Genomic DNA, 27,069 nt, shown 5'->3' on the forward strand with positions numbered 1-27,069 from the left:
GGTTTATCAATTTTGTTTATCTTTTCAAAGAACTAGCTTTTAGTTTTATTGATCTTTGCTATTGTTTTCATTTCTATTTCATTTATTTCTGCTTTGATCTTTATGATTTCTTTCCTTCTACTGAATTTGGGTTTTCCTTGGTCATCTTTCTCTAGTTGTTTTAAGTGTAGGGTTAGATTGTTTATTTGAGATTTTTCTTGTTTCTTGAGGTGAGACTGAATTGCTGTAAACTTCCCTCTTAGAACTGCTTTTGCTGCGTCCCATAGGTTTTGGGTCGTCGTGTTTTGTTGTCATTTGTTTCTATGTATTTTTTTATTTCTTCTTTGATTTCTTCAGTGATCTCTTGGTTATTAAGTAGTGCACTGTTTAGCCTCCATGTGTTTGTGTTTTTCAGTTTTTTTCCTCTAATTGATTTCCAGTCTCATGGCATTGTGGTCAGAAAAGATGCTTGATATGCTTTCAATTTTCTTAAATTTTCCGAGGCTTGATTTGCAACCCAAGGTGTGATCTGTTCTGGAGAATGTTCCATGTGCACCTGAGGAGAAAGTGTATTCTGCCACTTTTGGGTGGAATGTTCTATAAATATCAATTAGATCTATCTAGTCTATTGTGTCATTTAAAGCTTGTGTTTCCTTATTTACTTTCTGTTTGGATGATCTGTCCTTTGGTGTAAGTGGGGTGTTAAAGTCCCCTACTATTATTGTTACTGTCAATTTCTCCTTTCATGGTTGTTAGCATTTGCCTTATGTATTGAGGTACTCCTATGTTGGGTGCATAAACATTTATAATTGTTATATCTTCTTCTTGGATTGATCCTTTGATCATTATGTAGTGTCCCTCCTTATCTTTTTTTTTTTTTGCCTGTGTTGGGTCTTCGTTTCTGTGCAAGGGCTTTCTCTAGTTGTGGCAAGTGGGGGCCACTCTTCATCGCAGTGCACGGGCCTCTCACTGTCGTGGCCTCTCGTTACGGAGCACAAGCTCCAGACGCACAGGCTCAGTAGTGGTGGCTCACGGGCCTAGTTGCTCCGCGGCATGTGGGATCTTCCCAGACCAGGGCTCGAACCCGTGTCCCCTGCATTGGCAGGCAGATTCTCAACCACTGCGCCACCAGGGAAGCCCCCTCCTTATCTCTTGTAACAGTCTTTATTTTAAAGTCTGTTTTATCTGATATAAGTATTGGTACTCCAGCTTTCTTTTGATTTCCATTTGCATGGAATATCTTTTTCCATCCCTTCACTTTCAGTCTGTATGTGTTCCTAGGTCTGAAGTGGGTCTCCTGTAGAGAGCGTATATATGGGTCTTGTTTTTGTATCCATTCAGCCAGTCTGTGTCTTTTGGTTGGGGCATTTAATCCATTTACATTCAAGGTTATTATTGGTATGTACCTATTACCATTTTCTTAATTGTTTTGGGTTTGTTTTTGCGGGTCTTTTTCTTCTCTTGTGTTTCCCACTTAGAGAAGTTTCTTTAGCATTTGTTGTTACTGAATTCTCTTAGCTTTTGTTTCTCTGAAAAGCTTTTGACTTCTCCATCGAATCTGAATGAGATCCTTGCTGGTACAGTAATCTTGGTTGTAGGTTTTTCTCTTTCATCACTTTTAAGTATATCCTGCCACTCCCTTCTGGCCTGCAGAGTTTCCACTGAAAACTCAGCTGATAACCTTATGAGGATTCCTTTGTATGTTATTTTTTGTTTTTCCCTTGCTGCTTTTAATATTTTTCCTTTGAATTTAATTTTTGTTAGTTTGATTAATATGTGTCTTCGTGTGTTTTTCCTAGGGTTTATCCTGTATGGGACTCTCTGTGCTTCCTGGAGTTGGGTGACTATTTCCTTTCCCACATTAGGGAAGTTTCCACTATAATCTCTTCACATATTTTCTCAGAACCTTTCTTTTTCTCTTCTTCTTCTGGGACCCCTGTAATTCAAATGTTGGTGCATTTAATGTTGTCCCAGAGGTCTCTGAGATTGTCTTCAATTCTTTTCATTCTTTTTTCTTTATTCTGCTCCTCAGCAGTTATTTCCACCATTGTCTTCCAGCTCACTTATTTGTTCTTCTGCCTCCATTATTCTGTTATTGATTCCTTCTAGTGTATTTTTCATATCAGTTATTGTGTTGTTCATCTGTTTGTTTGTTCTTTAGTTCTTCTAGATCTTTGTTAAACATTTCTTGTATTTTCTCAACCCGCGCTTCCATTCTGTTTCCGAGATTCTGGATCATCTTTACTATCATTACTCTGAATTCTTTTTCAGGTAGATTGCCTATTTCCTCTTCATTTATTTGGTCTTGTAGGTTTTTACCTTGCTCCTTCATCTGTGACATATTTTTTTGCCATCTCATTTTTTTTTTTTCTTTTATGAGTGGGATTGTGTTCCTGTTTTACTGGTTGTTTGGCCTGAGGCTTCCAACATGAGTTTGTAGGCTACTGGGTAGAGCTGGGTCTTCGTGCTGAGATGAGGAACTCTGTGAGACCTCACTCTGATAAATATTCCCTGAGGTCTGAGGTTCTCTATTAGTCCAGTGGTTTGGACTCGGAGCTTCCTCCTAACCCCGGGCTCACAAATCAAGATCCTGCAAGCTGCATGGGGTGGCAAAAAAAAAAGAACAATAACAAAGTAAAAAATAAAATTAGACTAGGAAACTAACAGATATGTTAGAAATAATGTAAAAATAAAAATATAGATGAATCAACAACCGGAAGGTACATCAGTACCACAATAGTAAAAAAGAGGAGGAGGGGGAAAAAAAAAAAAAAGATGGGGAGGGTGTTGGGTGTGGAGAGCGGGACCTAAGCACGGCAAGGTTTGGGCAGTGGGCAGGGCCAATGCTCAGGACCCACAGGGCTGGAAAAGGCCCCGGGGGCTCTGGGGGTGAGGCTTAGGCTCAAGGAATGGAAGGGACCCAGGTGTGCCTCCTACCCCTCGTTTCAGAGGGCAGGGGACCTCACCTGGGAGCCCAGCAGGCTTCCTGGGCTTGAGTGGGCAGGGCAAACGCCCTCCTCTCCTCTCCTGCTCCTCCAGTCTGGGGTCTGGGTGGGCCCCTCCTGCCTGCCTCTCCTGATCTCCCCAGCCTCCCTCCTATGCCCCCAGTACCAATGTAGCCGGGTAGGGGGGGAAGGGGCAGCCTTGGAGGGCAGGGGACCAGCCTGGGAGCTCAGAAGGCATGAAATCATTTTTAAATGTACTGAAAAGGCAATTAAAATTTTCTTATGGATGATATGGATGTCTATTTTACTGGCTTAACTATGTAATTTTTTAGTACATGTAAGAAAGGTGGTTTTTCACTTATAAATTATTTCTAAAATTAGAGTTTGTAATTATTTAAAGTAGTCATTGTTAATAATGCTAATGCTAATAATGACTTTAAACAGTTTATAGATTCTAACTGACATAATCTACACTTTTAAATTACTGTCATCCTTATTCTGGTTTAAAATACAGGAAGCTTTTAAGAAGAATTGGTATTAATCCAGCCCTAATGGATATCCTTTATCCTTAGCTTAATTTTCTAGAGAATGAAAAACCTGAAGTAGAAAATTGGTTGGATTGGGAATTCCCTGGTGGCCCAGTGGTTAAGACTCCATGCTTCCAATGCAGGAGGCGTGGGTTTGATCCCTCGTTGGGAAACTAAGATCCCACATGCTGCGCAACACAGGCAAAGAAAAAAAGAAAAGAAAATTGGTTGGATTTCCTGATTTTGCTTTCAATTTAAATTGAAGATGACATTATTCTCTTTGTCTCTGCAAGACAATCACAAATGCATGACCTATAACATGTTTTCTTCTTTTCACAGCCTCAGTGTTTACTTGCCTGGCAATAGCATTGGGATTTTATAGACTCTGGAAATAACAGTGAAACTACTATATTACGCTCCTACTCCTGCCACTGTTGACTTCTTAGAACAAACACTGTGCCAGGATGGATTTACTCTGAACATTGAAAGTTGAAGTAGAATCATAATACAACATTATTTAAAGTACATATGGACTAAAGGAAATATTTTAGAATGGGAAGGTGTATTTTGTCTTTGTTTTTTATATATGTCTTTATTTCATTATGTTGAAAAGATGCTCTTCAAAACCTGATTGATTTGAGATAAACAGGCCTTTTGTCTTTATCCTTTTGATAGCTCACAGAAACTGAACCAGAGTTTTCTTGTTTGCTTGAACAACTGTAAATCATACAGGATTTCTTTGGTATGTGTTGCAAATTTGTTTAGCTATAAATAGGGAATCTAAAGTATAGAGCAGTCAAAAGACTGACCTTGTATGGTCCAGCGAGTGAGAATCAGAGGCTCTCCAACTAAATTTTTTTCAAAGAGCTAACAGCTGGGTTGTTTTCAAAACAAAACTTTCTGTATTTTGATTCAAAATATCTCAGAATCCTCTTGCCTAAGAAAAATCTTGGCACACTGTAGATAAATTTGTGTTGGATTAATAAATAAAGACCATATAGGTTCCATTGTAATAAACTCTACAGTACATTTGCTCACTCAGTAAATAAGAATGCCTTCTATGGGCCAGACAACATGCTGGTACCCATGTGCACAGAGCTGAACATGGCTTCCTTATCATGGAACTGACAATCTTAGTTGGAGAAGACAGACAGTAAACACGTAAATTATTCATTTGTTACAGTTTAAATATGCTAAAATATTGAGGGGGAGTATTTCTTTTCTCCATGTGAAGGAAGCTCCAATAGCATAACATTGTAATCACTCTTCCTTCAACCACCCTGCCCTAGGTGATTAAGTAAGGTGAAAGGAGAAACAAGGCCCAAATAGCCCAGCCACTTCTCCCCATTCCTGTTTGGGACCAGCCTGTCTACAGAGAGCATTCATTCTGTAGGATCAAGTTCACCTCTGCAGGGTGAGGCCTGCTCTAGTACAGTGATACTTGGGACAAGGTAAGTCTGTCTGTCTGATTCGGGGGTCAGTGATAAGTTTACTGGACTGAAGATATTAACCACATTCTCCAGTATCAGTTTTATCAGTAAGTAAAGGTATTATTTAGGTCCTTATATCAGTTCATTTTTTTGAGTTTATTTTTGTATATGGGGTTAGAGAATATTCTCATTTCATTCTTTTACATGTAGCTGTCCAGTTTTCCCAGCACCACTTATTGAAGAGATTGTCTTTTCTCCGTGATATATTCTTGCCGCCTTTGTTGAAGATTAATTGGCTGTAGGTGTGTGAGTTTCTCAGCTCTCTATTCTGTCCCATTGATCCAGATGTCTGTTTTTGTGCTAATACAACACTGTATTGATTACTGTAGCTTTGTAGTAATGTCTGAAGTCTGGGAGGGTCATGCCTCTAGCTGTTTTTTTTCCTCAGAATTGCTTTGGCAATTATGGGTCTTTTGTGGTTCCGTATAAATTTTAGCATTATTTGTTCTAGTTCTGTGAAAAATGTCATGGGTTGTGGTCAGAAAAGATGCTTGAAATAATTTCTATCCTCTGAAATTTGTTGAGGCTTGTTTTGTGTCCTAGTATGTGGTCTATCCTAGAGAATGTCCCATGTGCACTTGAAAAGAATGTGTATACTGGTTTTTTGGGGTGCTATGTCCTGAAGACATCAATTAAGTCTAACTGTTCAATTGTGCCATTTAGGATCTCTGTTGCCTTATTGATTTTCTGTCTGGAAGATCTGTCCATTGATGACAGTGCAGTGTTGAAGTCTCCTACTCTTATCGTATTCCTGTCAATTTCTCCCTTTATGTTTGGTAGTATTTGTTTTATGTATTTAGGTGCTCCTATATTAAGTGCATATATGTTAATGAGTGTACTACCCTCTTCTTGTATTGATCCTTTTATCATTATACAGTGTCCTTCTTTATGTTTCTTTATGGCCTTTGCTTTTTAAAGTCTATTTTGTCTTATATGAGTATTGCTACCCCCACTTTCTTGTCATTTCCATTTCTATGAAATATCTTTTTCCATCCCCTCATTTTCAATCTATGTGTGTCCTTCACCCTAAAGTGGGTCTCCTGTAGGCAGTATATTGTAGGTTCTTGTTTTATTATCCAATCTGCCATTCTGTGTCTTTTGATCAGAGCATTTAGTGCATTGACATTTAAAGTAATTATTGGTAAGTATATATTTATTGCCATTTTAAACCTTGTTTTCCAGTTGATTTTGTACGTCTTCTTTGTTCCTTTCTTCTTTTTGTGTTTCCTTTTGTGGTTTGATAGTTTTCTTTTGTATTATGCCTGAGTAACTTTCTTTTGGGTTTTTGGGAATCTGTGTTTTTTTGATTTGTGGTTACCCTGGTTTTCAACTATGTTAAACTGTCACTATATCTACTTGCTTTAGACTGGTAGTCATATGAGCTCAAACACATTCTAAAAGATCTACATTTGTTACTCCCCTTCCCTACATTTTGTGATTTTCATGTCCTATTTTACATCTTCATGTTTATCCTTTTCTGTTCAATCATTTTCACAGAATTTTTTGGATTGTTTTTTAACTGTGTACTGTCTTATTTTTTTTTAATTTATTAATTTATTAGTTATATTTGGTTGCATTGGGTCTTCGTTGCTGCGCGCGGGCTTTCTCTAGTTGTGGTGAGCGGGGGCTACTCTTCGTTGCAGTGCGCAGGCTTCTCATTGCGGTGACTTCTCTTGTTGCTGAGCACGGGCTCTAGGCCGTGCGGGCTTCAGTAGTTGCAGCACGTGGGCTCAGTAGTTGTGGCTCGCAGGCTCCAGAGCGCAGGCTCAGTAGTTGTGGTGCACGGGCTTAGTTGCTCCATGGCATGTGGGATCCCCCCGGACCAGGGCTCGAACCCGTGTTCCCTGCATTGGCAGGCAGGTTCTTAACCACTGCGCCATCAGGGAAGCCCTGTACTGTCTTATTTAAATGGTCTTCAATCCTTTTATATATTTACCTTTTCTATTGTGAGTTTCCCTCTCCTATAGATTGTTGCTTCTTTTCAATTTAGAGAAGAGCTTTCAATATTTCTTTTAAGGTAGGTTTAGTATTGCTGTTTACTCAGTTTTTGCTTGTCTGAGAAATTCTTTTTGTCTCCTTCTATTCTAAATGATAATCTTGCTGGGTAGAATGGTCCTAGGTTGCAGGTTTTTCCCTTTCAGGACTTTGAATATATCTTGCCATTTCCTTCTGGCCAGCAAAGTTTCTGTAGAGAAATCAGCTGGTAGCCCTATGGGGGTTCCCTTGTAACTGTTTTTCTCTTGCTGCCTTTAGAATCCTCTCTTTAACTTTTACCATTTTAATTATGATATATCTTGGAGTAGGTCTGTTTGAGTTCATCTTGTTTGGGACCGTCTGTGCTTCCTGGACCTGGATATCTAATACCTTCTTTAGATTTGGGAACTTTTCAGCCATAATTTATTCGAATACATTTTCAATCCCCTTTTCTCTTTCTTCTTCTTCTGGGAACCCTATTAGACGTAGTAGATTGGTGTGCTTTATATTATCCCATAGATAGCATATGTTCTGTCTGCTGTTTTGATTGGGTGATCTCCATTATTCTATCTTCCAGATCACTTATTTGTTCTTCTGCATTATTTACTTTGCTGTTTATTGCCTTTAGCTTTGGTTTTCATCTCGGCAATTGAGTTGTCTAATTTTGATTGGCTCCTCTTTACAGTTTCTAGTTCCTTGTTACAGTGATCTACATTTCTATCAATAGCCTTTCTTAATTCCTTCAGCATTTTTATTACCTCCTTTTTGAACTCAGGGTCTGGTAGACTGTAGAGGTTTCTTTCACTGTTTGTCCTTTCAGGGGATTTCTCTTGTTCTTTTAATTGGGAGTAATTCCTTTGCTTCTTTTTTCTTATATTATTTCTCTATGAATTTAGGAGAAGCAGTTATCTACTGTGGTCTGGAAGGGCTGTTTTTATGTGGGAGCATCCCAGTGTAGCCTGCTTGCATCCAGTATCTTTGGTGCAAGGGCTGTTTTTGGTATCGATGCTTGCCATGTCTTTCCTCAGTGTGTGCTGGCCATTATCCCCTTGATAGGGGAGTGTGATTAGTGTCATGGTGACCAGAGCCCACACTGGATGTTGGGCAAGGCCTCCTCTTTGCTCTGTGGGTGTCACAGCCCTGTCAGGGGCAGGGTCTGCTCCCCAGTTGTTGTAGTGGAAATCCCCAGATCTGGTTCTAAGCTGTGGTGTGAAGTAGGCAGGACTGGAGCGCTCCCTCTGGGAGAGGAGCCATTGCGTGTTCCTCCCCAGGAGCTGCCTGCCAGGACGTGGGATTCTGTGATGCCACCTGCCACCCGGTGTGTGCACCCACAAAGATCAGTGTTGCTGGCACTGCCCTTTGGGCCCACCTCCTCTTGGGGACCCTGGTAATAAGTTCAGAGCATACGCGCTCACCAAGCCACCGGCGCATAAACCCACTGGAGCTGCATCCCCTGAACCCGCAGACAGTCGGCCCAGGGCGCCCTCAGGCACACGTGTGCAGCTCCAGTGAAAAGTCCGCCAGAGCAGGAACCTGCAGCCCAGCAACCACAGTGGGATGGCCAGCTATCAGGTCAGCTTGCAGCCCCACCACCACATGCACACACCCCCCGTTATGGTCCAGACCACACTCCAGACCCTTTGGTCTGTCTCCGTGCAACCAAACCGAGTCCTCTCCTCGGGTCTGTCTGCTGAAGCCCGAGTTTCAGCACCCAGTCGCCGTGCACACCAGCAGGCGCACATCTTGGCCTGGGAAGTGTGGTGACGTGGTCAGGACCTTCTGTGTTGGTCTCTCCGTACCCTGCAGTGCCTCAGGCCAACTCTCATACCCTCCTCTCCAGCCTCTGAAGCTCCCTATCTGACCTGGCATACCTCCCAGCTGGTGAAGGAGGTTCCCAGGGTGAGGTTAGCATTCTTCTTTCACAGCTCCCTCCCAAGGGTGCAGGTCCCATCCCAATTCCTCCTCTTCTCCCTTTTCCCTTCATCCTACCCAGTTACATGGGGATCTTTCTTGAAGCTTTGGTTGTATGAGATTTGGAAGCATTCAGTGGGTGTTCTGTGAGAACTGTTCCACATGTGGATGGATTTTTTGATGTATTTGTGGGAGGAGGTGAGCTCCACATCCCTCTACTTATAAAGGGGAAAAAATATGAGGCAGTGGAAAACACTATGGTCATCACCAACACTAAAATTAGTGATGGTCATTTGTAGAATAGCTACATTGACTATATATATAACAGTGAATATACTAAATGATATATATCAACTCACCTATTTTTCATCGCAGTCCTCTTAAGTAGGTGGTATTATCCTCTTTTACAGCTAAAGAAACCAGCTAAGTGAAGTTAAGGTCACACAGTTATAACTTCACACAGGTGAAGTTGCCAAGATGACACCGCAGATAAGTCACAAGACTTTAACTCAAGATTTTATGCTCTTAATAGTAAGAGTAATCTCCAAGTTGAGTTCTCTGAGAACTCACTGTAGTTGTGATTTGCATTTTGCTAATACTTAGCAATGCTGTCCGGGCTCTTCTTTCCATGTGTCCTGGCTCCTTTTTGTCTTATGCTCCATCACCCCTGGTACTGCTCTCATTTGCAAAGTTCAGTGACTCACTACCACCCCACATTCCAGAAGAAGAAAGGGGAAGGTGTGGGAAAGCCCTTTCCCTTTAGGGACATGACCCCTGAGGTTTTACACACCATTTTCGTTCACACTCTATTGGCCACACTTGGTATCTTAGCTGCAAAGAAGACTGGGAAGTCAGTCCTTATCCTGAGCAGGCACAAGCCCAGGTAAATCCTAATACTATAGAAAAAGGGGAGAAGAGGTATTGGGAGACATCCAGGGAACCTCTGCCACAAGGGTGCATGCTTCTGTTACAACACTCTTCTGGTATTTCCTACCTCACTTGTACAGAGACTAGAGATGTGGCCTTGAGAAAACAGGAGGAAGTGTAACAAGCTATTTCCAGGGTTGGGATTACTTTAGAGTCATCAGGCTAGAAGGAAAAAGTAAGGCTGTGTGTAGTCCCAGAAGGTGAGAGAAATGTTGGCTTTGGGAATTCCAGAATGCAGACTCCGAAATTCCCCTCCTAAGGTTAGAATCCCAGCTCCACATTGCTGTGTGACTCTGGGGGACTTTCTTAATCTCCATGTATGAAATGCTGTGCCTCTCTTCATACAGCTGTGGTGAAAATTAAGTGGTAATACATGTAAAGGACTTGGTACAGATCACACACATAGTAAGTGCCCAATAAATGTTGACAACTGTTTTTACTACAGATTGAAAGCCTGTTGGAAACCAGAGAAACTAACAATAATGACTAAAGGTTTTGAAAAGGATAGGTAAGCCATTTTTGAACACTTGCTTACAGGCCTTTGACCAGCCTAAACTGGTCTTAGCAATCAAATGCACTCGTGTCAGGGCAAACTGGTCCTGATGATACTGGGCCAAAATGGCCCGTCCATGTAAGGTACTTGCCAGGGCCTAGAGGTGGACAGTCTGGGGTATGGTGGGAAGGCTGATGCCAGTGAAGCAAGCTCAAAGCCAGCAATCAGATCTTCAGAGGGAGGCAGAAACTAGACAAGTGCCCCAAGAGAGTCACACGTCTTTGCTAGCTCAAGGAAGAAAAGGGTGGGGTAGGAAAAGTGAGGGAATTGAAGTCCGAACTGAAATGAAATGCCATGGTGGTTTTTTGGTCAGCGAAGTCAAGGGAAAAGAGAAAAAAGAGAAGAATAATAAAGCCACATATTTTTCATCCTGTCCAGTCAACCTCATCTCTGTTATTCCTTTCTTATAAGGCTTGCAAGACAAAACAATGGTTGAATTCTAAAGCAGATTATTTAAATGTATATTTTTAGCAAACATGCATTATGGTTTTTTTTCTTTTTACAAGAGCTGATTTTCATTTTATGTAAACTTCCCTGGAGATATTTGGTTGTTATTGTAAAAAGTTGTCCTTTTGTAAAACTTACTTGTCTTTTTCTCCTAAGTTCAGATGCTGTTGTTTAAAAATCAAGTCATTTGACATACACATGGCCAATAGGCACATGAAAAGATGCTCAACATCACTAATTATTAGAGAAATTCAAATCAAAACTACAATGAGGTACCACCTCACACCAGTCAGAATGGCATAACATTTGTAGTGAGGTGGATGGACCTAGAGACTGTCATACAGAGTAAAGTAAGTAAGAAAGAGAAAAACAAATAACTGTATGCTAACACATATATATAGAATCTAAAAAAAAAAAAAAATGGGGCTTCCCTGGTGGTGCAGTGGTTGAGAATCTACCTGCTAATGCAGGGGACACAGGTTCGAGCCCTGGCCTGGGAAGATCCCACATGCCGCGGAGCAACTAGGCCCGTGAGCCACAACTACTGAGCCTGCGCGTCTGGAGCCTGTGCTCCACAACAAGAGAGGCCACGACAGTGAGAGGCCCGCGCACCGCGATGAAGAGTGGCCCCCGCTTGCTGCAACTAGAGAAAGCCCTCGCACAGAAACGAAGACCCAACACAGCCATAAATTAATTAATTATTTTTTTTAAAAAATGGTCATGAAGAACCTAGGGGCAGGACGGGAATAAAGATGCAGACCTACTAGAGAATGGACTTGAGGGCACGGGGAGGGGGAAGGGTAAGCTGGGACGAAGTGAGAGAGTGGCATGGACTTATATACACTACCAAACGTAAAATAGATGATAGCTAGTGGGAATCAGCCACATAGCACAGGGAGATCAGCTTGGTGCTTTGTGACCACCTAGAAGGGTGGGATAGGGAGGGTGGGAGGGAGACACGAGAGGGAGGAGATATGGGGATATATGTATATGTATAGCTGATTCACTTTGTTATACAGCAGAAACTAACACAACACTGTAAAGCAATTATACTCCAATAAAGATGTTAAAAAAAATGTAAACACAATAAAAAAATCTACAAATAACAAATGCTGGCGAGGGTCTGGAAAAAAGTGAACTGTCCTACACTGTTGGTTGGAATGTAAATTGGTGCAGCCACTGTGGAAAACAGTATGGAGATGCCTTCAAAAAACTACAAATAGAGCTACCATAGAATCCAGCAGTCCCACTCCTGGGCATATTCCCAGACAAAACTATAATTCAAAAAGATACATGCACCCCTGTGTTCATAGCACTATTCACAATAGCCAAGACATGGAAACAACCTAAGTGTCCATCAAGAACTGAATGGATAAAGAAGATATGGTATAGATACACAATGGAATACTACTCAGCCATAAAAAAGAATGAAATAATGCCATTCGCAGCAACGTTTACTTCATACTAAATGAAGTAAATCAGAGAAAGACAGATATATGATACCACTTATATGTGGAATCTAAAATATGACACAAATGAACTTATCTACCAAGCAGATACAGACTCACTAACACAGAACAAACTTGTGGTTGCCAAGGGAGAGGAAAGGTGGAGGAGGGATGGATTGGGAGTTCGGGATTAGCAGATGCAAACTATTATATATAGAATGGATAAGCAAATAAGATACTAGTGTATAGCACAGGGAACTATATTCAATATCCTGTGATAAACCATAATGGAAAAGAATGTGTGTGTGTGTGTATAGCTGAATCACTTTGCTGTACAGCAGAAATTAACATTATGTATCTATACTTCAATAAAATAAATTTTTTTAAAACAAGTCATTTGAAAAGTTGGCAGAAAAGCTATACCTACACTAGTAAAATGGTTCTAGAGAAAGTAAAAGAAATATAATTCTATTATGAAGCCATAATAGAACTTCTAATAATCCTTAGACCTTTTGATTACTGTGTTATATTTTAAAGTTTATGTCAGTACTTGCAAAATTAACTACTCATAAATCTAGAGTTTTGACTTGCCTACATAAATACATAAAAAGTATATTGGGAGGGGGAATACAACTGAGTCCATGTAATTTTAATCCCTCTGACATTATACGTTTCTGCCTTCAGAATTGGAATAAAAGCATGTCAGAGTAATTCTGAGAAGAATTTATAGATTTACATTTATATCAATTTAAAAATAAAAGAAAATTCAAGCAAGTTTATATAAAGTTATTTCACTGATCAGTACCTTTTCACAAAAACTCCCCCAGAAGACACCTTTTTCTTCACCCGCCTCTTCTCTTTGCTTGACTCACAGGAAGAGTCATCTTCCTACAAAGGAAAAGAGAGCCAAATAAGATTTCTATGCTAGACACATTTTTGTCTTTCTATGTTACTGTTCCAAAAGAAAAAATTTAACCATGATAATATTTTCAACTCTGGTTTACATTTCTTTTAGAATTTTGTGTAAATACTTACATCAGAAGCACCAGTTCATATTGTGCTGATTCATCAGACTGGAAGGCACCTTGAGAAATCATCCAGTCCTACCTTTACCTCATACATCCCCCACACAGAACACCTTGTTGTTTCTGCTTCTATTTTAGACCAACATATTACTAAACAAAATAACACAGAGCATTAGCATGGCATCCTCTGGATTCTTTGCAAGCCCCGTTCTGTTAGGAATCACATTTCCTGGATCCTGTATTTCCTTCTCTGTTCACAAAACATCCCTCAGCTGCTCTTGTCTCTTCCACTTTGCCCTGCCACACGCTGTTTCTGAGTATTTCTCACCCGTTGTGGTACTCTCAGTACCTAGCACAGAAGATTCTTAATAAATGCTCTGGGAAGGAGTAAGAGAGGACTAGAAACACAGTGGATACTCACTAGATGTCAGTCATCTTTGAATAATTCTTCTAGTCAGAAAAGTGCTCTGCGCCCAGTTGGGCAGGACAGATCTGAATGCAGGAGTTTCAGGAACATCACAAGGCACGTGTCCATCAGGAGAGCCCCTGGCTAGAGGTAGGATTCCCCAAGGTGTTCCTACCTACACCTTTGCTAATGAGGTCAGTCAGCTTAACTCATAGTAGTGTGTGACACAGAAGCAAACTGCTGTTATTCCACCACCACCCAGGAAAACAGAACCATGGGGAATCTGCTGGCCCTCCCTTATAGTGGCCAGGCACTGGTGGGCATAGAGCAATATGATGGTCCCTTCTCTTGAAAAAGCTTGCCAACCAGTCTGAAGACCAGTAACAACAAACCTTTTTACTGGGGCTTAGCATATGGTACCACTGTATTTCATACTTTACATATATAACAAGGTGAAGTAGGCTGTATTACCAACATTTTATAGATACAAGGACAGAAGTCAAAGAGGTTAATCAACTTTTCCCAAGGTCACAAAGCTAAGTAAATGGCAGGATTCAAATCCAAATTTTGTCCAACACCAAAGTTCATGCTGTAACCATTCCTCCATCCTGTCTTCCAGCAAAAAATTTGCTCATTCAGTTCCTAAAACTGCACTGTATACTGTGTATACTGTGCTACAGGTATACAAAAAGGAATGAGATCTGGTTCCCACTCAGGAGTCTGTGGTGGAATAGCAGATATAAAAGAGGTGCTCAGTTCACTCCCCAGCTTTCAAGAGGTCCTCAAGATCATTAGGGGATGAATGCAAAAATTTCTATGAAAGAAAAACACTGATGTAGAGCAGGAGTTTTAACCTCATCCAACTAGATAGAATTAGAGAAAGAATATAGAAAATGTAGGAAAAGAAAGGAAGCTACTTGTCAGAGGTAGCCAATTTTCTAGTGCTTAATAGGGTTACCAGACTTTCAGAAACAGTTAATATTTATTTTCCTTTACTTTTCATATATGCTAACTCCTAAAGGAGGTTTAAACAATCCCAAATACTCTAGAAATAGTGGTCAAATACCAAAGCATCTACTAACATCAAATATGTAAGTTGTTCTATCAAACCAAGCAAGCCTTACTGTAAACTAGTTCAAAAGAAAATATGTGCTTGGCACTCTACAGGCCTCCAGTAAGTGTTCGTTGAAAATTCCAAACTTTCAAATTCCAGAAGTTTCTGCATTTGGGGAACATTCTTCACCAAGATTACTCATTCCCTCATCATAAATTATAGCCAGAAACATATATCTCCCTAATATGTGTTTTCTCCCAAACTCAGGAAAAGAGAACTGCAATACTGAGATATTAAACGCATGAATGAATCATGGTGCTTAGGCACCTAAAGCAATTCTAAGTGTAAATTAAACAACCACCCCTGTGTAAAAATATATATATTTTAAATATTAACCAGTTTCCATCTGAAAGAATTTACAGGTTTGTTGAAGAGATTAATAATACTGCGTGAAACTGTTGACAGGTTATGTGTCTACAAATTATTGCCTGGGTATATGGAATTTTTGTTTTTAAAACAACTTCAGGGCTTCCCTGGTGGCACAGTGTTTGAGAATCTGCCTGCCAATGCAGGGGACACGGGTTTGAGCCCTGGTCTGGGAAGATCCCACATGCCGCGGAGCAACTGGGCCCGTGAGCCACAATTACTGAGCCTGCGCGTCTGGATCCTGTGCTCCGCAACAAGAGAGGCCGCGATAGTAAGAGGCCTGCGCACTGCGATGAAGAGTGGCCCCCGCTTGCCGCAACTAGAGAAAGCCCTTGCACAGAAACGAAGACCCAACACAGCCAAAAATAAATATAAAAATAAATTAAAAAAAAAAAAAGAAACAACTTCATGCAATCTGATAAGTTTTGGGAAGCATACACAACTAAAAGGAGATAAATCCCATTTTGATTACCAGAACAGTCTCTTATCAGAGTGTCAAAACAGTATAACCAATAAAGAGAGAGAGAGAAATCACAAACTTCTAGAACTTCCTTAGACTAACAGCTCAGCTTGGATAAACTCACTTAAGCCCTCAGATTGCTCCAAGGGCCCTTACAGGCTCACAGGCTAGGATGTCAGAGGACAGGGAGAAGCCCAGCAGAGACCATATCAAAGCCCAACCCGGTTCCACATCCTTGTAGGTAGAAAACAAGGGTAAGTTAAACACAGAAGTATTCATAGAATATTACCAGTTCCAGGTTGGCCGTTCTTGATTAGCAAGCATGGCCCAAAGCTTTAGACCAACAACTTCTCGAATGATACTGGTTTTGGAGATGGAAGCTATGAGGAGTTCAGTGCTGCATCAATCTGTGGACAGACATCTCTACCAAAGCTATTATAGTTCCCATCTAGTTTAGGTTTTTTAAGTAAACATTTTTATTTAAGTACAATACACATATCAAAAAGCACCCCAAAAAGTGTACAGCGTGATGAATTTTTACAAAGTGAAAACACCCAATGTGACCACAACTGAAATCAAGAAACTGAACATTACCTGTATCCCAGAAGCATCCATTTGCCTCCTCCCAGGCACTATTAACTTGATTTCTTTTACAAATTTTGGGACTGCATGGCATCATACTGTAGTTTTCTTTTGCTCAGCATTATGTTTGTGAAATTGACCCACAGTGATGTGCAGAGCAGTAATTCATGCATTTCCATTGCTTCATAATATTCCATCGTGTGATTATACCAAAATGTATTTATTCTTACTGCTGATGGAGTTTTTTATCTAGTTTGGGGGATATTTATAATAATGCTAATATGAATATTCTTGTTCATGTCTTTTGGTGCCCATCTGTGTACATCAAGAGACATGTACTCACTGCACTGGGAACTGAGTCAAAGTTATGTATATGTTCAGCTTTACTCAATATGGCCAAACAATTGTCCAAAGTGATTAAAATCAATTTACACTCCACCAGTGGTGTATAAGAGTTCCACTTGCTCCACATCCCCATCAATACTTGGTAATGTCTGTTTTGTATTGTTTTAATTTTAGCCATTTTGGTGGTATATTGGCATCTTATTGGGTGTTAATTTATATTTGTGATAACTAATAATTCTGGTAACACTTCTGAGTACATTTTCATGGTTATTGGCCACTTGGATGTCTTCTTTTGTGAAGTGCCTGATCATGTCTTGCCCGGTTTTTTACTGGGTTGTCTGTCTTTTTCATACTGGTTTGTGTAAGTTCTTTGTGCTTTTGGATACAAAGAAGGAAAATAAGAAGGAAGGAGATATATTTTCCTACTCTTTGGCTTGCCTTTTCAATCTATTAATGTTGTCCTTGATAAAGTGAAGTCTTATTTTAATAAAGTCGAATCTATCAATTTTTTTTCTACCCCAAAGTCACAAAGATATCCCACTGTGTTATCTTTTGGAAGCTTCATCACCTCAACTTTGGATTTAAGACATATCTTGAAATAAATGTTTGAATTACTGTGTATAATTCCAGTATAAGTAACATTTTATCAAATTACTATAAATTTTATATTTAAATTTTCATAAATAAATTCACTTATTTGAAGAGCTAACATCAAAAATTTTAAAGACCAATTTTTCAAACTAAATTTTCTCATAAGCATAGTGAGTGAGCTGGAAGGGCAAGGGGGCTATACTGGCAGTAACAAGTGTCATTAAAAGGGGGTTAGGCAGTTAGGTTCAAATCATGGCTGCCCATCTAACAAGCTCTGTGACTTTACGCGAATTCCTTATTTTCTCTGATATTTGGTTTCTTATTTGTAAAGTGAAGATAATAACGTGTGCCAGATATAAAGTTCCTGGCACTGAGTGCAACACATAGCAAGTACTCAGTAACTGTTGATGATGATGATGCTATTAATCAAGGCAAGTTAGATGATCTCACAGAACTTAAATTTTCAGTGCTGTGTGTAAAGTAGCCAATTAAACTATAATACAAATGATGAGGTGCCCTCAGAGCAGTACAAAGTGCTTGCTGAAAGGAGGAAAGATCGTTTGTGGTCAGGGGGGTTAGGACAAGGTTGACGAACAAGATGGTTCCTAAAGAGGATTTTGAGAGGCAGAGTTAACAGAAAGGTTTCAAGGTATATGGACAAAATGAGCAAAGGCTTGGGGGTGGGAAAGTGTGGGGCAAGTTCAGAAAAGGTAGGCCACGTGTAGGAGACTAGAAAACAATAAGGCTGGTGAGGTGGGTTAATGCAGGCTGAGACAATATGTGAGAAAACACTATAAAAATTTATTATTATTATCAAAACCAGTTGTTATTATAAAAAACCTATTTAAGTGCATTATCTCAAACTATCCTAGGAATTTTTTTTCTGGCTAAAAATTATACTCTTGCAGATTCTTTCACAGGGGAAAAAGTCATATGCAATCATAGGTCCTTACCAGAAGGTGGCAGGAGAGATTTAGTCAGAGCTTCTTGAAGCCTCTATATAAATGAGCACTGAATCAAAAGTTCGTTTTATTTATACTTTACATATTTAGACTCCACAATAAACTAATTCCTCCTACTTTCAGATGCAAAGGGCTATACACATTTATTTATCCACTGACTGTTTATACAACTCAAATGTAGAAAATTGAAAGAAAGGAAAAAAGAGAAAAGGATATGAGGAAGGTAGAATACCATGAATACTAGTAGACAGAAAATACCTCAGAAGTTCTACACAGTATTTCATCTAACATCAATACCATCCCATGAGGTAGGTGTTATCCTCGTTTTAAAGATGAGGAAATTGAGACCCAGAAGCTTTTGCAGAACAGAAAATAAGCAGCTGCCATGAGAGGTCAGTGATGTTTGCTCATTTACAAAAACTCGTGTAACCTACAGCAGGACTGCAAAAAACGATGGACCCAGAGTACAGGGACCTCGAGTCAGCGCTCCTGAAAGCTACACATTGTTGGTAGAGAGCAAGGTCTTAGGAAGGATGTGCTCTATTAGTGTGTGACATCAAACCACCCTGGGAACAGACATTTCTGGGCAAGAAAAGCATAATTTTAAATAGCTAAAAACCAAAAATTTTCTATGTAGACCATCAATCTGGATTGACTCAAAAGGTGTGCAGTGGGTGATCTCCAAAAGATCTAGGCAGCTAGCTAGCGAAGAAAAATGTATGTTCTTGCCTCTGAGGAGACTGGAACTGGCAGAGTTCCTGCCGCAAGGTGGAGAGGGAGCGGACCTGGAGTGTCAGTGGTAGTTTATAAAAGGTGTGTGTCTGCTAGCCAACACCACATGACTGCCCCAGCCAGCCTCTCCAGACTAAAGTGTCCCCAGAGGCTAAACGTGGTATAAGATGGTCACTGCAAAAATGAAGATAATGGATTAATTATGATGATTATTTCTATCCCTTGGAAAATTAAGCACTGGTGAGATACCAAAACCCAGAGAAAGTGAATTTGTATACAGAAATACACACATGTTTGCAGATGAACAGAATGTTGTCTAATATGAGACCAAACCATTAACAGCGGCTTCCTCTGGAGAGTGGAACTTGGTATGGGGAGGAGCATCTGCCCTGTTTTTAACATTTTACAACAAGCACATATATTAATATTTTTTAAGTGGTTATTAAAGAGACTAATGATCAGTTTGAACAAAATAAAAAGAAGCCAGGAAGTTTTTATATCATATTTGAGGTGATGTAGATCTGGAACAAAATTAACTTACCCACGAGGACTGAAGAAAAAAATTCCCTATGGAAGGAAAATATGAAACGTACCTGAATCCCTACACTATGTCACATGAACTGTCCACGAAGGCCACATCTTCAGAGCAGAGGAGAGTGAGGGTCAAAGTTTCCCTGGTGAGCTTTCTGCCTGCTCTACTGAGACTAGATGGCCTGAAATACAAGCATCACTGGGGGTTTCTTGCTGTCACTTTCACTCTATTTTCTATACTCCACCTGCTTTTCTTCATTTGTTCTTTGTTATCTGTTTCTCATGTCAGTTTCTTTTTAGAGCAGTTTATTTGGGATATTTAGAATTAAAACATACATACTCCATAGCTGTCTCAGAATTCTTATTGATTACTCTGCTTATAAAATTTTTTTCCTTACATGATACAGTAATAAGAATAAAACTTACTGCACACATATGAACCAGGTTGCTATTCCAACTGATAGATAGGTAGATAGATAGACACATATGTATGTGTATGTATATATAGTTTTATAGAGTAATGTGTGTGTGTGTATATATATGTATGTGAATATGTATATTCCTTTACTCCTTATAACACTCTAGAAAATATAAGTTATTAACTCCAATTTACAAATAAGGCAAAGAGAGGTTAAATGACTTGTCCAAACCAAAAAGGGCTGCAGCCAGGATTCAAACCCAAATAGCCCCCTCCAAAGCTGGTACTCTTAGCTACTCTTGTATACTACTTCTTGAGAAAGCTAAATGTGTTAAGAAGGATACCAACCACAGCCGCAAAGTTGGGAACCTGAGTTTTCTCCAGCATCTCCCTGAGTTGATCCACCTCTGCTCGATACTCATCCAGCTGACATTCTAATTTTTCTCTGCGTAGTCGTTCATACTCCAGGTGGCCCTGCAGCTCTTTGATAGTCCTGTCAAAAAAAATTTGGTTTCAATCAATCTCCAATATCAACTAGCAATTATTTTTGGTAATAGTGAAAAGTATCCATACATTATATACATTATATTTAAGGCAAATAAAACAAAGAAAGCATTTTTTCAACAAATATATATTGAGGGTATACTATGAGCCAGCACTGATCTACATACTGGATATAAAAGTAGTGAACAAAACAGGCCAAATCTGCCCTTGTGGGGCCTACCTTGGCAGCAGTGGTGGAAGACAGTAAAGAAAATAAATAAGTAAATATATGTATTTAAATATAAGTAAGTACATATAAGTATGTTGGAAGGTGATAAATGCTAAGGGAGAAAAAAATAAAGCAAGAAAGTAATAGAAATGTTGTTGAGGAGGGGGTTAATACCTCATACACAATGACCAGGGAAGGCCTTACTGAGAAGGGGGCTTGTGAGCCAAGTCCCAAAGGAAATAAGAGATAATCAAGTAGACATCTGGGGGACGAGCATCCCACACAGAGAGAATAGCAAGTGCAAAGGCCTTAAGGCAGAAGAACACCTGGTGAACTTGAAGAAAGAAGCCAATGTGGCTGGAGTAGAGTCAGAGAGGTAAAAGGGAGCCAGAACAAGCAGGGCCTGGTAAGTGGCAACAAGGACCAGGCTTTTACTGTGAGTGAAACGGGAAGCCATTAGAGGATCTCAACAGAGAAACGGCATGATCTAACTTAAATGTCTTTTGCTTTGTTTAGCTTTGTTTTTTTACTGATGTACTTTGAGTGAATTACACAAATATCAAGTAAACAACTTAATGAGTTTCCACTAATGCATCCACCATGACTACCAAGATACAAAATACTTCCATCATCTCAGAAAGTTCCCTCGTGCCCTTCCCAGGCAACCCTCACTTCACAGAGGCAACCACACTTCTGAATACCTATCGTGTTAGATTCGTTTTGTCTCTGCTTGTAAATGAAATTGTACATTATATTCATTTGTGTGCCTGGCTTCTTTCAGTCAACAATATGTGAGATTTATCTGACTTAGGTTTTAACATGATGAACAGACTGCAGGGGATGAGGGAGCAGGGACCGGAAGTTGGGAGACATATCAGGAAGATGTTAAAATATATCCAGACAAGCAATGCTAGGACTGGAACCAGGGTTTCTTTCTGCCTTATTGCTGGATGGTGAGGGCACCAGAACTCCCAAGGCATGCTGAGTTGGATGTCAGGTCTGAAGGAGGGCAATCTAAGAGTATACAGTAGTAGCTCTGGTATGGAAGTGAGTGGGGTTGAGGTTGGAGATAGGAAAGAAGAACATTAACTGTGGAAACCTAGAATTCAGCAAATGAGAAAAGAAAATCAGCCAGGACAGAATAACACAACCATGTTTTGCTGTATTCTGAGTTTCATCTAACCAATCAATAACAACAAAGGCAAAAGGACATCCCTCAAACTAATACTTATCCAGGTTTCCTTTACAATTAGATATAAGATCAGGAGTTTGTACCCAAAGAATAAATGTCTTAAGATGTACTCAACACAAAGTGAGAAACACATACTAGAGAAGAAGTAAAGCTTACTCAGAGGAAACACTGCAGTCTCAGCTAATAAGAAACTACAATCTGGCACAAAGGCTAAAGCAATCTTTATAAGAAAAAAAAAATCCTGCTCAAATGACTTACATCAATATAATAACCATTTCACAGTGAAATGTGAACATAAGAATTAAAAGTTCCATTAAAGACTATTATTAAAATTGTAATGACCTTGGATAATAAGTTTGGAGTCATACAGACTCAGACACAAATCCTGGCTCCACCCCGCACCCTTAGTCCTCCCTTTGTGACTTCATGCGAGTTACTTAACTTGTAAGTTCAGTCTTGGTTTCCTAATCCACGTAGTGAGATAATAGCTAATGGAGCTGTGAAGATTGCAGGAAACAATACACACAAGAGGCTTATACAGTGCCTACCATACAGTAGTGCTCAGAAGTACTGCAAGCATCCCTAGCAGTAGTACAGTAATAAGCCTTGGAAGAGAAGTAAAGGAACAAAATTTAAAGCTCATTATCTAGGAAATAATTGCTCTACTGTGAAGTACTTTTCTAGACTACAAGGGAGCTAAGAACTTTCGGCTAGGTTCTTAGGCAGAGGCCAATACTAAAAATATTCTACATCTCAAACACTTTAATCAATACAGAAGCAGTCAGGAATTCCCTGGTGGTCCAGTGGTTAGGACTCCATGCTTCCATTGCAGGAGGCACGGGTTCAATCCCTGGTCAAGGAACTAAGATCCCGCATGCTGTGCGATGCAGCCAAAATATACATACCTACATACATATATATAGAGAGAGAGGCAGTGGACAGCTACTTATGTGATGTGATTTATGAGATACCAAGAAGGCCCCTGATTAAAAAAAAGAAAATTTCTTTTTGGTCTACCACAACTTCCTAGTGCCTAAAATCCCATTAAGAGACAGAGTATTTTGGCTTAAGATTTTGTCTTCTGTTCAAACTCCCAAGTACCCATCTTATCAAAGATTTAGATGTTACTCTGAATACATTTACCAGACCTCTTACTGAGATTAAATTCAGCAGAGGGTGAATGCAAGAGAAACAGGAGGTTCTAAGAGTATGAGGGAAAGAGGCCCAACCAAAGGAGAGGGCAGGGGAAGCGGGGAATCCACGTGCACTGCTCTTTACAGACCCGTGTTCTGACTAAACTGGAAGTCTCCCCTCCTGTCTCCCTGTGTTCCCTGGCCACTGTGGAAAGCAGAGAGACAAGCAAAGAGGCAGTGGGAGGAAATAAACACTTGGCATCCTCTATCCCAGCAGCCATTAATTAACTAGAGAGGTACCATATGTACCGAGAGCCAATTTCAGGTGCAGGAAGTGAAAGGTGAGGGAATACGCAAGCGTTCTGAGGGGTGCCACTGTCCGTGAACATAGGACTAGGTTGGTGACTTGTGAGCAAGCAGTCCAATTCGATAGGGATGGCTAGAGACTGTGTTGGTTGAAAAGCTCAAAGTAGCTGTGGTCTCAAAAAAACGAAAACAAAAAACAGGAACTCTTCTTAGCGTTTTAGTTTTGCGAGACAAAAAGTTCTGGAGGATGGCTGTACAAAAATGTGGAATGTACTTAACACTACTGAATTCTGCCTTAAAAGTGGTTAAGATTAATTTTATGCTATGTATATTTTACCACAATTTTTTTTAATTTTTAAAAAATTTAAAAAAATTTTTTTTAAAAATTGGTGCACAATTTTTTTGCACCACAACTAAGACCTGTGTTGGGTCTGTTGCTGCGCGCGGGCTTTCTCTAGTTGCGGCGAGCGGGGGCTACTCTTTGTTGCAGTGCACAGGCTTCTCACTGCGGTGGCTTCTCTTGTTGCAGAGCACGGGCTCTAGGTGTGCGGGCTTCAGCAGTTGTGGCACACGGGCTTAGTTGCTCCGCGGCATGTGGGATCTTCCTGTCCCAGGGCTCGAACCCGTGTCCCCTGCACTAGCAGGTGGATTCTTAACCACTGTGCCACCAGGAAAGTCCCTTACTACAATTTTTTTAAAATCTTAATACCTCCTCCATCTGGGGGCTTAGGAGGAAAACAGGTTGGAAACTCACACCCTTTGGTGGGGATGAAACAATAAGTTGTTGATCAACAAACCCTCACGTGGCATTTAGAAAGGTAAGTAAAAACAAACCATCAAAGTTTTGAGGACATTACTTTTCAGACTCAAGCTGTTCTTTCTTCTGCTTTAGATCTTCTTCTGTTATGCCTCCCAAGTGTTTATAGTTGCTCTCAGCAATTTCCAGGAGGTGTCTCAATTCTACAATTTTCTTATAAGCTCTCACTGCAAGACAGAGTTGAACAGGAAGCTAGTTTAGACAGGTAACAGCTCATGTGCTCACAGGATGCTGGTCCTGGAGCATACTCTTCCTCTAAAGCCAGTGTCTGCATGGTCAGTGTCTGTGTGGTTCGGGGAAGGAGATGGAGGGAGGGTGGTGTCTACATAGAAGGATACGTATCAGTAGCAGAGTATTAGGGTGAACAAGCAGTGAGATATCTAAATGGAGGATTCTGTTCCTGCTGTTGGAGGATGTATCATTGTTATGACTGTTAATACCAGGGAAGGGGAGGGGAGGGGAGGGGAGGGGAGGGGAGGGAGGCTGGCTAGCAGTGTTTTAGGACTAGTTGTATATTACAGGACCAGGCACAATCTATTTATGTCGGAAAATTAGAAAAACTGAAATATGCTTGATTTATTTATGATAAATCAGAACTAATCCAGCCCCCAAATTTTATGATTAGTCACTTGTAAGATCTAGGCAAGAGGATATTGAGAAGGAAGTGTGTTGAGAGCTACCTTGAGCTATTCTCCAGCTGTGAAAACCATGATTTTTTCTATCCTTTGTGGTACAAGTTCTCAACCTGGGGTGATTTTCTCCTCCAAGGAACACTTGGAAATATCTGGAGACCTTTTACTTGTTAAACCTCGGGGGATGGAGGGAAACAGACTATTGGCATGTAGAGGCTCAGGATGCTACTAAATATCTTAAAATGCACAGGTGGGCCCCCCCCTCAACAAATAAGTATCTGGCCTAAAATGTCAATAACACAGAAGCTGAGAAACTCTGCTTTACAACCAGGTTAGCAAATCACAGCCTCTTCTCCCTGACACTCACCACTCTGATTTATCTCTCAATAGGTTAGAGCTGCAGGTTCCAAACTACATACATCAGAATCAACTGGGGTACTTTTTAAAAATGTATATGTTTGAGCCCCATAGCAGTCCTACAAATTCAGGTATCAGTAGTTAGTAAAAGCTCCTCAGACAATTCTGACGTGCAGACAGGTTTGGGATCCACCATAACTAATAGCAAACAAGTAGAGGGGATTTTTTTTTAATGTTACATAGAATGGAAAGAATTGTGATGGTTTATTTAATTCTTTAATATTTGAAGGCTATGTTTTGAGAGAGCTGTTCTATGGGATCATCGGAAGTAAGAGCTAGGATTAATTGGGATTAGTTCCAGGAAGAAAGATCTTAACAAAGGCGAAACTTTTCAACAAAAACAGTTAAGAGGGTGGGAGGGAGGGAGACGCAAGATGGAAGAGATATGGGAACATATGTATATATGTAACTGATTCACTTTGTTATAAAGCAGAAACTAACACACCATTGTAAAGCAATTATACTCCAATAAAGATGTTAAAAAAAAAAAAAAAAACAGTTAAGAGCTATCATGTATTTGTGGAGTACCTGTGATGGGAAGGACACTACGATAAGTGCCTTATACATTTACCCCTGTCAAAAGGTAGAAATGGGCCACATGGGCGATAGTGGGGGCCTTGTCACTGAAGGTGATTGGATGCTGGATGACATGTGACAGGAATGTTGAGCCAGGAGTCAAACCTCAAATGGGGTTCTATGATGCCATGACCCTAAACCTAATTCACTAAAGAATGCTCTGAACTGAGGCTCAGTTCCAAGAAGTCTGCGATGACAAGAAATCCAATCAGTCCCCTGTAGGCACTCTGGGAAAACCTAGTGTTCCAAGAAGAGACTGGCCAGTCCTTTGGATTTTGCCCTGGAATAAAATTAAATAGGCACAAGAAAATAGCACATGACTTCATATATAGTACCTTCACTAGCTGCAAGCACCCCAGCTGGGCACCAGCCAGAGCCTCACTATATGGCAAGGGTGTAAGAGTGCATTTGTGTCAAACACACCACAGAAGGAAACTGTTCTAGCCTCGTTCTTGGTCTTTCCTGAAACATCTTTTAAAATTTTTGTGATTCACTGACAATGATCACTTCACAAAAATCTCCTACCCAACTAATTTCAGAAGACACTGAAATTCTACAAATCGACTGTTCATCTTCTGCAGTCCTAATAAGTCCTTGCTAATTCTCAGTACAATCAACAAAAAAGAAATTTAAGCACAAACAAAATTTTAAAATAGATAAAATGGATTTCATCAAAATTAAAAACTTGCACTGGCAAGGACATCATTAAGAAAGTTAAAAGACAACCCACAGAATAGGAGAAAGTATCTGCAAATACTTATACTTGCAGATATAAGGGACTTATATCTGCAAGTACTCTTACAACTCAACAGTAAAAAGATAAACAACTCAGGTGAAAAATAGGCAAAGGATTTGAATAGACATTTCTCCAAAAGATATACAAATGATCAATGGGCACATGAAAAGATACTCAACATCATTATTCATTAGGGAAACACCAATCATATCTACACTGAGATACCACTACACACTCACTAAAACAGTTTTAGTTATCAACAAGACAAACAATAACGAGTATTGGCAAGGATGGGGAGAAACTGGAACACTCAGGCATTGTTGGTGGGAATATAAAATGGTGCAGCTACTTTGCATAACAGTTTGAAAGTTCCTCAAAATGTTAGACATATTTTTACCAGATGATGCAGCAATTCCAACTGCTAGGTGTATATCCAAGAGAAATGAAATACATTTCCATTTTCAAAAAAGCACGTATACAAATGTTCATAGCAGCATTATTCTTTTTTTTTATATTTATTTATTTATTTAGGCTGTGCCAGGTCTTAGTTGTGGCACGCGGGATCTTCGTTGCGGCATGCGGGATCTTTAGTTGCAACATGCAGACTTCTTAGTTGCGGCATGCAGGATCTAGTTCCCCAAGCAGGGACCGAACCCGGGCCCCCTGCACTGGGAGCGTGGAGTCTTACCCACTGGACCACCAGGGAAGTCCCAGCAGCATTATTCTTAATAGCCAAAATGTGGAAACAACTCAAATGTCCAACAACTGACGAACAGATATATGAAATGTGGTATAGGGACTTCCCTGGTGGTCCA

The 27,069-nt window shown here is 40.1% G+C and overlaps 2 protein-coding genes across 12 annotated transcripts in view; one reads left to right on the forward strand and one right to left on the reverse strand.

Moving 5' to 3' along the window:
* CCDC90B (coiled-coil domain containing 90B) overlaps window positions 1-12,593 on the forward strand; it is a 71,415-nt gene extending 58,822 nt beyond the window's left edge. For all 4 annotated transcript variants that reach the window (XM_082410273.1, XM_082410270.1, XM_082410269.1 and 1 more), the window contains one exon: window positions 3,791-12,593. In XM_082410273.1, the coding sequence (XP_082266399.1) occupies window positions 3,791-3,846 (56 nt within the window). In that variant the 3' untranslated portion in view covers window positions 3,847-12,593. The remainder of the gene's footprint in view (window positions 1-3,790) is intronic.
* Window positions 1-27,069, reverse strand: part of ANKRD42 (ankyrin repeat domain 42) — a 119,331-nt gene that overhangs the window by 52,713 nt on the left and 39,549 nt on the right. For 5 of the 8 annotated variants that reach the window (XM_082410143.1, XM_082410145.1, XM_082410146.1 and 2 more), the window contains exons 10-12: window positions 23,934-24,060; window positions 20,082-20,226; window positions 13,007-13,089 (exon numbers count right to left, since the gene is read on the reverse strand). In XM_082410143.1, coding sequence (XP_082266269.1) covers window positions 13,007-13,089; window positions 20,082-20,226; window positions 23,934-24,060 — 355 coding nt within the window. Of the gene's footprint in view, window positions 1-841; window positions 2,577-12,909; window positions 13,090-20,081; window positions 20,227-23,933; window positions 24,061-27,069 lie in introns of those variants that run through there. The other 3 variants (XM_082410147.1, XR_014250192.1, XR_014250193.1) reach the window with 3 other exon arrangements.

Source organism: Balaenoptera physalus, assembly GCF_965194825.1.
Source record: "Balaenoptera physalus genome assembly, chromosome: 10".
In the NCBI taxonomy this organism is placed as follows: Eukaryota; Metazoa; Chordata; class Mammalia; order Artiodactyla; family Balaenopteridae; genus Balaenoptera; species Balaenoptera physalus.